This window comes from Temnothorax nylanderi, unplaced genomic scaffold, assembly GCF_030848795.1.
Source record: "Temnothorax nylanderi isolate EJ_2023f unplaced genomic scaffold, tnyl_v1.0 TNYL_tig0254_pilon, whole genome shotgun sequence".
Classification (NCBI taxonomy): Eukaryota; Metazoa; Arthropoda; class Insecta; order Hymenoptera; family Formicidae; genus Temnothorax; species Temnothorax nylanderi.
In genome coordinates this window covers 245,559-258,273 of record NW_027249316.1, presented here as the reverse complement: position 1 = coordinate 258,273, position 12,715 = coordinate 245,559, and the positions used below count along the sequence as shown (strand labels likewise).

The 12,715-nt window shown below is 42.3% G+C and overlaps 2 protein-coding genes across 2 annotated transcripts in view; one reads left to right on the top strand and one right to left on the bottom strand.

Moving 5' to 3' along the window:
- The first annotated feature begins 10,047 nt into the window (after positions 1 to 10,047).
- On the top strand, positions 10,048 to 11,702 carry LOC139779990 (uncharacterized). Its single transcript, XM_071718528.1, has 2 exons — positions 10,048 to 10,647; positions 10,764 to 11,702. The coding sequence occupies exons 1-2, from the start codon at positions 10,048 to 10,050 to the stop codon at positions 11,700 to 11,702; spliced, it is 1,539 nt and encodes a 512-aa protein (XP_071574629.1).
- A 210-nt stretch (positions 11,703 to 11,912) lies between these two features.
- The window catches only part of LOC139779989 (uncharacterized), a 235,646-nt gene continuing 234,843 nt past the window's right edge, over positions 11,913 to 12,715 (bottom strand). The window contains exon 9 of the mRNA XM_071718527.1: positions 11,913 to 12,173. Within this exon, the coding sequence (XP_071574628.1) occupies positions 12,016 to 12,173 (158 nt within the window). The 3' untranslated portion in view covers positions 11,913 to 12,015. The remainder of the gene's footprint in view (positions 12,174 to 12,715) is intronic.

The window sequence follows — 12,715 nt, the reverse complement described above, 5'->3', positions numbered from 1 at the left end:
TATAAATAATTTCTTTGTTTATATTAAATTACAAACCAGAAATATGGGTGTGTGTTTGCGTATGTATTGACGTATATGGACATGGATATTAAATACGATAATGTATATCTCCTAATTGTTCAGGAAATATATATATACATATTATGTATGTATATACATGTATATATGTATGTGTATACACGCGCGTACGTACACACACACACACACACACACACACACACACACACACACACACACACACAAATTCAGCTATAATAGGAAAATTAAAGTAAAGCAAAGAAGGGTGTTAAAATAATTTATTACACCATGTATATATATAAAATAAAATATGTTTATTTGGCAGACTATAAAAAGAATACCAACATTTGTTGCAAGGGTAAGGAAAACTGCCAAAAACCTTACCAGTATTCATACAAAACAAAAGTACATTCATTAAAAAAAAAGAAAACAATTATATTTCATTAAATGATTATAATTAATATAACAAAACAAATGACTACATTGATATCACAATCAGATTAATGTTAATATCACAAATATGTTACTAGTTAATCTTTATAAAGTTAACAAAACTTACATTTGATCAATAATCTCGTACATATCATACATATAGGGGAGACCGGGGCCTAACCGTCAGTTTTTTTTCGGTGCCGATTTTTAACAAGAAAATAAATAATTTTAGTTAAAAATGGTATACCACTGTAAAGAGTGAACCTTTAGCTACAAAATTTATATAGGAAATTTTTATCTACGTCGCTTTGTTTAACCGGTATAGAGCAAAAACGACAACGGTGGAAAAATTGAAATCTCAAAAATGTCGGGGTTTAACCGTCACACTACATTTTCAATACATATACGTACATCTAATCCTGAAAAATGATAGGATACACCTTAATAATTGTTTTTTAAGAGAAAAATATATAAATTTATTTAAAATTTTTATGCAAAACATTATTAAAAAATAGTTACGAGGGTTCCTCTTTCCGGCAGAAGTCACTCGCCCGACTTGTTTCACTCCTCGACGTCCGATGACTCTATTCGGTGTCTGAACGGTTTTAATTCCCGTCTCATCCATATTCCATATGCAGTGAGCCTGGAAATGCCCGGAAATGCCTTCGAAATGCACCCGGACTGCTTACTGACGGATTAACCCCAAACACAAGTTTCAGGTTTGATCGCCCACGAAATATTAGACATCAACGATAATGAAAAAACTACACTGGATTCGTGTTCAGCATGCATTACTCTTTATAATCACGTACCTCGAGATTTGGAGAGCAAATATTATTGCAGATATTACAAAATTTCCACGCGCAGAAAATGTAACTTTCACCTTCCGAAAACACGTTTGCCCTCGTAAAAATCATAACACGGCAGGTAGCCTGCCGAAACTCCGTTGGTCACATGGGTACCATAAGCAGCGTTTACAATGTTAATAGCGAGTTCGCACAATATACAGGTTCCGAGATATTTGATTTGACGGTTCAACCCCGGCGACGGTTAGGCCCCGGTCTCCCCTATATTAATATTTTATACTGAAACACAGTAAATCCTTTGTTAAAAAATCTGAGAAAAATAAAAAAAATTATATATAAGTATGGTTATATATTTAATAACACAAAATAAAATTTTCATTCGATAAAATATTGCACAAAGGTAATTACTGCACATGCACGCAAAAGGAATAAATCGGCTAGATGAATATAACTACGTTAAGTAAAACAATAATAAATAAATTGTATGTAAAGTAATTAATGAGTGACTACGTTAGACAATAATAATTTTATATAAATTACAAAAAAAACCTTAAGTGCCATCAGACGAAGTAGATTGTTGTGCATATAAATTTTGCGGGTTATGTAATTCAAAATGTTCACAATTGGGTTCAAAATGTACACAATTAATATTTTCTGTTTGAAAACTTGATCGAACAATTGAAATTGCGGAAATAGTTTCATTGGATAATTTATTTCTCTTTTTAGTTTTTACATCTGTTACTATAGAAAATATCCGTTCCGCTTCGGCATTTGAATGTGGAAATGTTAAAACTGTTTCTACTAAAAATTGTAAATTTGAAAATATTTTTTGGCCATTGCCGTCTTTGCATTCAAATATTTTTTTCCACATTTCATCGATTTCTAAAGAGGCCAATTCTTTTTTCTGTAAATTGTTAAAAAATGTTGGTAAAGTTACCCATTCGACTGCTAATTTTGTTATATCTATTTCTTCTATTTTTAAGTGCTCAACAATATTACTTAAATCTGTAATTTTAAATCTACCTACATCAAAAAGAGCTATTTCGGGATCCAAGAAAGTTAATTGTTCAAAAAAATAATCTTTGTAAGGCAGACGTTTTATCATTTCGCGGATTGCTGTTTTATAAAACTCTAAGCATTTAAATCTAATTTCCCGAGCGCATTCTAAAGATAACGTTGCCAAATGTTTTTCACATTCAGGTCCAACATGTATTTGATCTAAATGTCGGATGTTATTTTCATCGTCTACGTTTATAGTAGCGATTTCTGTCAAAGCCTCGGGGATCATAAAATTTGTCGCAACTTGCCGAATTATTCGCTGACTATTTTCAAATAATTTGTGAATTAGAATTTTGCGCGATTGAAAAATAATATTAAAACTATTAAAAAAATGTAAGGAATATTTCAAAAACAATAAATAAGCTTTAATGGAATCATTATTTAAATGTGTTAAAATAATTTCTGCAGATTTCAAATTATCTTCAAATATTTCTAGATTAAAATAATTTTTTAAAACTATCCAATTATCAAGCAATCTAACAACGCATTTGTGTAAAACAAGCCATCGCGTATTTGATAATTTAAGCATTTTATTTTTCTCTACATTAAAAAACTCTTGAAATTCAACTAATTTTGCGGATCTCTTTGCACTACCTAAAACGTAAGTGGCAACTCCTCGAATTAAATTTTCACAGTCCTGTGGTAATTTTCCGCAAGCTTTACTAGCTACTATCGCGGATGAATGGCAGATGCAATTTAACAAAACTACATGTGGAACTTGTAACTGTAAGCGAGAAAAAAAAGAATTATTGCATCCAGTCATCACTGATGCATTGTCGCTTGCCATTCCAACAATATTTGTGATCGGAATTTTTTTACTTTCTAAAAGTGTTTTAAAAGACTCGAAAATTTTACTTGCTGAACAATCTCTGGCATCTAAACATACTAAATCTAATAACTGAATTCTAACTTTCTTATTTAAAGGCGAAACAAATTGTACAAGAATACACAAAATCTTTTTATCACAAATGTCTGTGCTCTCATCAATTAAAATAGAAAATTTTTGTTTACGCAAAATATTGACAATTTTTCCTGTTTTATATTTAGCAATTACGTTTTTAACAATATTAGTGCACTTACGTCTGGCCATTGAAAGAGCTTGCGCAATTTTAGAATCTTTAAAAATTGATTTTAACAAAGGACTCAAATGATCTGCAGTATAAAATGCGACATTATGCTCTGCATAAAATGCAGCTAACTTTATTTCCGCGCGTTTAACTTGATTTTTATGTAAAAGAGTACTTTCATTATCCTCAAGTCTTTGATTCTGACATGTCGATCGTGATATATGCTTGGACCTTTTTGAGTGTCGCACTAAATCTGTTTTGCAACATCTGATGGCAGTATTACAAAAAGTACACAAAGCTTTATCCTCTGTAGGATGGGGAGCCAACCATCCTTTAAAACAATCCTCATCTAGCCAAGAATTTTGAAAATTTCTAATTTTTTTAACGGCTCCTGATTTCTTTAAATCCATTTTTTAAAAAAATATTTTTATGATTGATATTAATATAAAAAATAAAAAATAAATTTTAATAAATTATATATAATAATTCAATAAATTATATATAATAATATATATAATAAATATAATAAATTTACATTTAATAATAATGAATAATATATACAAAATATTATTCAAACCTATAGCAAATTAACACATTATTGAAAACAATTAAAAGAATAATTAAGAGAACGATTATCTCTTCCAAAAAAAGAGAGACGGAATTACGTTTTCAGATATACATAATATTAAATACTGACCAAAAAATACTGACCAAGAAACAAAGCTAAAAAATATTACATACATTGAAAATTTACATCTTAAATTTGTAATAAATAGTCTTCTAATTGTTTTCAAAAATATATCAATTTTCTCATTATAACATATCTACTTACCTACTTACCTAACTCTAACCTATGCCACTTGATGGGATCCCGCCAAATATCATGACCATCAGCATGTACGTTCCTGCACTCGCCGGTGCTACGTCACGCCACGTCGCGCATGCACTAGAAAAAGCGGCCCGAGGAACAACACTGGGTGGGTGGTGGCCACTCCCCGCCTCAGTTAGATCATTCCCAACCAGGGAATCTCCCGAGGGTCACGACCCTCGGGGGAGGGAAGGTGCGCAACCAGCGCAGGGCGGCGGGTGCCCCGGAAGTCATGATTAAGTTCGTTTCCGGGGCATCCGCCACAACGCCAGAGCGGGCCACTCGCGGGGGTTTTAGTGGGTAGGCTGCGCGCGTTCGCCGTCCTTCGGCGGTGGGCGCGCGTGGGATCCCACACTCCCCTCGTCCTCTCCCCGGAGGCGAGGGGGTCTTACCCTTTGGGGGCTACTGGGCAAACCAGGCTCTTTGCGGGTCTGGGATCCCAGTAGTTGGAAATTTCCCCCGCGTTACAAAAAAAAGACCGGGCAGCTTGGGGAAGGAGCCGGATAAGGCCCAACCACAAGCTGGTAATAATCGGAATAGGAAGTTTAGTGGAGCGGCGCGCCGCGCGCCGTCGCTACAAAAAACAGAAGCAGATGGAGGGGAGGAGCGGCGCTGAAAAGCCTGCTCCAGAACCAAACTCTGCTTTTGCAGCAATGCAGGAGATGGGGGAGCGAGCATCCGCTGGGTCGTGCAAGCGGCTCAGATCGGAACAGAGCACAGCCAGTCCTTCCAGCACTGCACAGCTGGGCAAGAGGCCTAAGATCGCTGTAGATCAGAGGACTTTTGCCCAGACAATATCCGGCCTGGTTAGGGTGGCCATGGTTCCCATGGAGTAATCTGAACGTAGGCTGGGCGACAAAGAGGCTGCTCTCTTGAAGGAAAAGGTGAGGGGAAGTATCCTTGGCATTGCGAAGGGCACTAAAGCTCCCACCTTCAAGGGCACCTCAGATAGGGACGGTGCAGTTATCTTTAACTGCACCAATACAGAAACCGAAGGGTGGCTTCGTAGCCTAACTTCGGTAATAGATTTAAACGGAGTTCGGCTGCGTGCGCTGCGACTCGATGAACTGCCTAGGCGACATCGAGTTGTAGTGCATGTGGAGAACCCCATGCCTGTCAAGGACGCGATAGAGCTACTTGACAGGCAGAACGACGAGGGACTCCAAGCCGCGGATTGGGGTAGTCGCGAGGGGCAGCGAGAGTAGGGATGCTGCGAGCACCCACTTCGCTGCTCTTATTGGGGAGGGAGCGTTGAGGGCTCTTAAAGCGCTCAACTTTAAATTTTTCTGCGGACTCGGCCAGGTGACGGTTAAGTTGCCTGGAGGTGACCGCGGAGGGGCGTCAAGTAAGAAAAAGGATAAGACAGGTACTGTCTAAAAATGGCAGACTCGAGTATCCCCTTCATTCAAATTAACTTGCATCACAGCAAAAGCGCCTTGGCGGTACTAGCCAGGTGCGCAGCTGAGATACACACAAAGCACTTATTTCTCATCCAGGAACCGTGGCTCATTAAGGGACACATTAGGGGTCTGGGTGGCTGTGATAAGTTATTTAAAGCCGACAATGCAGCATGACCAAGGGCCTGCATTGTGACAAAAGGACTAGACGCTCTATTACCACAATTCAGTGACGGCGACCTAATCGCTGTAAAACTGAAACTTAAAATGGCTGATGGGGGGTCAGGGATCTGATAGTGGGGTCTGTTTATATGCCCTATGATTCGGAAGAACTGCCCCCCAGAGGAACATGATAGAGTTAGTGGCTTATGTGAAAGAAAGGGGCTAGAACTACTCTTGGGGTGCGACGCTAACTCATACCACCTGGTGTGGGGAAGCACCGACATAAACCCAAGAGGGGAAAGCCTACTCAACTTCGTTATGAACACTGACTTACAAATCCTAAATATAGGAACGGAACCTACCTTCCTGGACTCTAGAAGTCAGGAAGTGATAGATATCACACTATGCACAAGAGGTGTGATGAATCTGGTGGCGGGATGGAGGATCTCAAATGAACCTTCAGGGTCCGACCAGGGCAGATCCGTTTTGACCTTGTGCGAGTACAAAAAGAAGAAAAATGGGGGAGAAACCCCAGAAAAGCAAACTGGGAGGGCTTCAGAGCTGACTTAACTAGTCGACTAAAAAACACACCGACCAGATTTCACACAAAAGAGGACCTGGAAGTTGCATCGAACTTTATAAGTGAGCGAGCGTGGCGTAGCAGACAGCGCACTGGTCTGCTAAACCAAAGATCTCAGGTTCGAATCCAGTCCTGGTAGAACCAAAATAAATAAAATTGTATCGCTTGTCTCTCCTCCTCGACGGAATGGCAGCCCGTCAGGAGTATCCCTTGCCTCGAAACCCCCTCTACTTGCCGTTCGGATTCGGCGTTAAAACTGTAGGTTCCGTGTGCTTGTGTACAACCTGCGTGCGCACCACAAGCACATGACTTTGGGGAAGGCCCAGGTCCGACTAGGACTGTTGCGCCATTATGAATGAATGAATGAATGAATGAAATCAGGGAATCCTTTGTAATGAATTGCCCATTGGAACCGAGAAATGCTTCAGCCAGAGTCTCGTGGTGGAACAAGGAGCTATCGCGACTCAGGGCTGAGGTAAGAAGGCTCTTCAATAGGGCCAAAAACGTAAACACGCCGGGAGCCTGGAAAAAGTACAGGAATTCACAGCAGATTTACAAAAAAGCGATAGTTAACGCGAAAAAGATGGGATGGAGGAGCTTTTGCGCGGGAATTGAGAGTGCTCCAGAAGCATCCAGACTGTGCAAAATCCTCTGCAAAAAAAACAACCCACAGTGGAGCTGTATTAAGCTCCCTAGTGGGGAATTTACCGAAACAACTGAGGAGATTCTGAACCATCTTATGGAGGTCCACTTCCCGGGATTTCAGAAGTCTTCCTCAGCCATGAAAAATCAACAACAGCTTAGGGCTACTTACAAGCCCAGAGCATGGGCGTTGGCAGCAAAGGTGGTTTACCCACAAGCAGTGGAGTGGGCAGTTCGCTCCTTCGAGCCTTATAAGGCACCGGGACCGGACGGCATACACCCCATACTTCTCAAGGAGGGACTGGGAGCAATGTTAGGCCCATTGACCAAAATCTTTAGGGCAAGCATTGCCCTAAGACATGTCCCCCAGACATGGAGAGCCACCAAGGTGGTTTTTATACCCAAGCCCGGCAGGAATGGACACATCAGGACTAAGGAGTACAGCTTAACATCTTTCCTATTGAAGACCTTGGAAAGATTGGTTGATAGGTTTCTCAAGAACGGACCATTAATGGATCACCCTCTAGCCAATGCTCAGTATGCCTACAGGGAGAACAGGCCCACGGAGACCGCTCTACACCACCTGACGGGCAAAATAGAGACACAACTATAGGCGAAAGGATATGCTATTGGAATCTTCTTGGACATCGAAGAGGCTTTTGATAGCACCTCGACCATAGCTATCAAAGAAGCATTAATCAGACATGGAGTTCTGGAACTGCTAGTGGATTGGGTGGATATGCTGGCGGGGAGGAACCTAACGGTCATGCACAATGACACTATTATTAGTGGCAAACCAGGCGAGTGGGTGAGAGGGTTTTGCAACAAAGTCTGGAAGGGAGGAGGGTAGCCGGAGAGCTGGAAGGAGGGGGTGATTGTGCCTATAGTAAAGAAGGGGGAAGGGGAGAGGGTAGAAGACTATAGGGGGGTTGCCCTGCTATCCACCTTATACAAAGTGTACGTGGCGGTGTTAGCAGAAAGGCTGAGGGAGGAGGTGGAGCACAAGAGAATCATCCCGCCGAATCAAACGGGATTCAGGAAGGGGATGGGGACAGTGGACAACATCTACGTGCTTAACTACCTAGTGAATAGACAATTGGGAAGGAAGGGAGGAAAGGTGGTGGCGATGTTTGTGGACCTAAAGGCGGCTTTCGACTCGGTGGATGGGGAGGTGCTGATAGAGGCGCTGAGGGAGAGGGGGGTTAGGGAGGGTCTGGTTGAGAGGATAGAGGAAGTGTTGAGAGAGACGAGAAGTAGAGTTAGAGTGGGAAAGGAGCTGGGGGAGGGTTTCTGGACAGCAAGAGGGGTAAGGCAGGGGTGTCCGCTGAGCCCGCTGCTATTCATTATACTGTTGGCTGACTTGGAGGAGGAGATGAAGAGAATTAAGTGGGGTGGAATCAGGCTGGGAGAAGAAAGGGTGTATGATTTGGAGTTTGCAGATGACATGGTGCTGCTGGCGGAGGGGGAGGATGAAATGAGAAGTATGATGGAGAGGCTGGAGAGGTATTTGGACAGGAAGAGGTTGGAACTTAACGCGGAGAAAACCAAGATTATGAGATTTAGAAAAGGAGGAGGAAGGATGGTGAAAAAGGATTGGTGGTGGAAAGGAAGAAAAGTGAAGGAGGTGAAGGAGTTCCGATACCTTGGGTATACGCTGCAGAGGAATGGAGGGCAAGAGGCGCACGTGAAAGAAAGGATTAAGAAGGCGGCGGCGGTAATAGGGCAAGTGTGAGGGATAGGGAAGAGGAGGTTTGGGAAGGATTGGGGGGAGAAGGCTCTGGCTATATTTGACAAGTTGGTTTGGACGGTAATGGGTTACGGGGTGGAAATATGGGGATGGGAAGAGAGAAAGGGGATGGAGAGGCTAGAGGAAAGATATTTGAGATGGGTGTTGGGAGTGGACAGGAGGACGCCGAGGTACTTGGTGAGGAAGAAGTTGCAGAGAGAGAAAATAAGAGGTAGGGCGAGCAGGAGGGCGTGGGGATTTGAAAGGACGCTGGAGGAAGGAGGAGGAAGCGAGCTGGCGAGAAGGTGTTGGGAGAAGGTGAGGGAAAGAACGGGGAAGAGAGGGGAACCTCGAGCTGGGAAGAAGGTAGAAGGAAGTTTCTGAGCGACAGAGGCTTGTGGAAAGAGGGAGAGGGGGAGAGAGGGGGAGAGGAAGAGTCACGACTGGAGGAGATAGTGAGGTGGGAAAGAGAGGCTCAAGGAGCAGAGAGATGGGAGAAAATAAAAGAGTCGGGATACAACAAATGGTACAAGGAAGTAAAAGAGGAGGGGATACCGGAGAACCTAAAGAAAGGGTGGGGGGAAAGTAGATGGAGTAGGATAGCGAGATTTAGGCTGGGGAACGAAATGAGGGAGGGCAGATATTGGGAGGAGGTGGTGAAAAGATTATGCAGACTGTGCGAGGGAGAAGAGAAGACATGGGAGCATACGTGGGAGCGTTGTAGGGACTGGGATGAAGGAGAGGGAAGTTGGCAGGAGGCGAGGAGATGGGTGCTGGGGGAGGGGTAAGAGGGGGAAGGGTGGATGAAGGAGATTGAGAAGGATAGGAATAAGAAGGGGTACGTGGAATGGCTGGGAGGGGGGGAGGAGGGAGGTATGATTGAGGAGAGAATAAGAGGGAATGAGTGGTATGCCGAAGAGAGGGGGGGTAGAAGTGGCGTAAATGGAAATTTGGAGGACAGAGGAAACGGAAGTCCCTTTTGCGGAGAGGTGTGTGTGTATGCGGCGGGTGTGGCTGTGGGCAGATGCGGAGGCAGAAGCTCACATCCGCGCAATTAGGTTAAGTAGATTTAATTTAGAATAAGTAGGCTAGGATAAAATTTTGTGTATGCGGCGGAGCGAGGTGTGGTTGTAAGAAGTTTGGGACCGTTCCTCGTGAAAAACGCCTTGGAAACCCTGCGGGGATAAACAATAAATCACATACATACATAGTGACAAACCAGGCAAGGGATGCCCGCAGGGAGGGGTTTTATCCCCCCTGCTGTGGTGCCTCGTCGTCGACGACCTCCTAATGGAACTACAGAGGAAAGGCTTCCTGACCTATGACTATGCGGATGATGTAGCTATAGTGATCACAGGATCCTTTCTAAACATCTTAAGGGATCGAATGAGCGATGCCTTAAAAATCGTCCAAAAGTGGTGCGAGGCCAAAGGTCTGATGGTTAACCCATCAAAGACCAGTATAATGATCTTCACCAGGAAATATAAACCAGAACCTATCAAGCCTTTTAAACTCTGGGGAAAGGCAATCCCGTTCACAACATCAGTCAAGTACTTGGGTCTGTTTATAGATACCAAACTCAGTTGGAAGGTACACCTCGCAGAAAGCAGGAAGAAATTCTACTCGTGCATGTGGATGTGTAGAAGAGCCATGAGCAAGTCTTGGGGCATTAGAGTAAGTATAGCCTTATGGATATACAGGGCGGTGCTGTTGCTGAGATTGCTCTATGCGTCTGTGATCTGGTGGCCCAGGACGAGGAAAGTGGAGGCAAAGAACCTTCTGCAAAGCTTACAAGGTAATTACCTAAGGGCTGCAGTAGGGGCTATGAAAACCACACTCACGGAGGCGCTAGAAATTGCACTCTGTGTGCCTTCACTGGACCTTGCCGTGGTAAATGCAGCTAGGAACATAGCATACAGACTGAAGTTTCAGGGAGAATGGAGGAACACAGGTCTGGGACACACAAGATTCAGCCTCCTCCAGAAAACCTTTTCACTCTAAAATAGGATAGAACCTTAAGAAGATATCAGTTGGTAAAACCCTTCAAGATACGAATACAAACTAGAAAAGAATGGACGGACCCGAAAAGAGTCAGGGATCCCAATGTGGATCTATGGTTCACTGATGGGTCGGGCATCAACGACCGCTTTGGAGCGGAATTTTACGGGCCGAAGGATAACCATAGGGAGAGTATTCCTGTGGGAAGCCACTCAACAGTCTTTACGGCTGAGATGCTAGCTATCCTGAAGTACACGGAACACCTTCTAAGCAACAACATAAGGGGAAGGGAGATAAATATCTGCTCGGACAGCAGGGCAGCTATACTAGCGCTAGCAAAAGCAACTATCGAATCAGCACTGGTTTGGGATTGCATGCTGGCGTTAGAAAGACTAAGTGGACCTAATAAGGTTACCTTGGTATGGGTGCCTGGGCATGAAGGAATACCCGGCAACGAAACCGCAGATATACTGGCTAAGAAGGGACCAAATAAAGTACCATGTAACCAGGTGTCGGGAACACCCTTCGCAGCAGGAAAAGAAGTCATCAAAAGCTGTCTGAAAAGGGAGCACTTGATCAGGTGGGAAACTTTAAAAACCTGCCGCCAGGCCAGGATTCTGATGAAAAACAGCAGACCAGGTAGAGCTAAAGAACTACTGGCGCTGAATAAACAAAAACTTAGAGTGGCGGTAGGGCTGCTCACGGGCCACTCCGCCTTACTCAGAGCTCATTTATTCAATCTCGGACTCGCGGAACAAAAAGAGTGCCGTCTATGTGGGGACGAGAAAGAAGATAACGTGCATATACTGTGCCACTGTCCGGCACTTATATGCAAAAGATACAAAACTTGGGGACGAACGTACCTAAGTCCCCAGGACCTGGAAAGTGCTAGGGTGACAGACCTGATAAACCTGGTACTAGACTCAGGGCTGGCCCCAAACACCTAGCAAATAAAAGAGTGGGAAGGTACAAAGGATCAGTAAGATCTAGGTACCGTCGGGGACTCTAGTGGAACCACCCACTTCCTTACTACTACTACTACTACTATACATTATTAATAATTTCTTATTACGAATCAATAATTTCAATAATATACTCTAGTAGTTTTTCTATTTATTTATTCATATTTATATATACAGTAAATATACATCTTATACAATAATAATTTTATTTAATGGTAAGATTATACCTTTTAAGCAAATATAATTACATTTACCATAATTATAATTGTTATAATAATTATAATTATCATAATAATCATCAGTAATAATTATTCATGATAATAGGTGGTGTCCAATTGTAACACTGTGGAAAGTGTGATGGTATGTCTGGGAGATCATATTCTGTACCAACATGTAAAACAACATTCATTCCAGTTGCGGTGTGCCATGAAAAATGACAATGAAAGAACCACCAGCCTGCAAGATATATATTCTTGGTTCATATTTATTTAAAGAATAGCGGAAAGGGTGGTAATATGGATGCAAATTAATATGCAAATTATAAGCTTAATTTTTTTTTCAATCCTAGTATGCTTAAGGCCCCCGCACAATGAAAAATGTAAGGAACAATGAACAGATATTAGCAACTAGAAATAAGAAATCAGGAATAAAGCCTATGTAGCATTAATACACGGCGTCCGATAGGTTAAAAATCTATTGCCTGTGTTATTCCCTGTTTTTGTTGCCTGTATTTTTCATCGTGCATCCAACTTTATTCTTAATTCTTTAGTCCTAATCGCTAATATCTGTTCCTTATATTTTTCATTGTGCGGAGGCCTTTAGGTTTCTTATTCTATTGGCAATCCATTTCGAATTTTCAAATTATAATTCTTCACTTACAAGGAAAGCTATGTAAAAATGATCGAAGAGTGAGCAGTTGAGTCATAAGGCATATGACTGGTAATATGGAGCCCACTATTTTTTGAGTGCGAGAAATTTAAAAAAACTCACAAAACGTG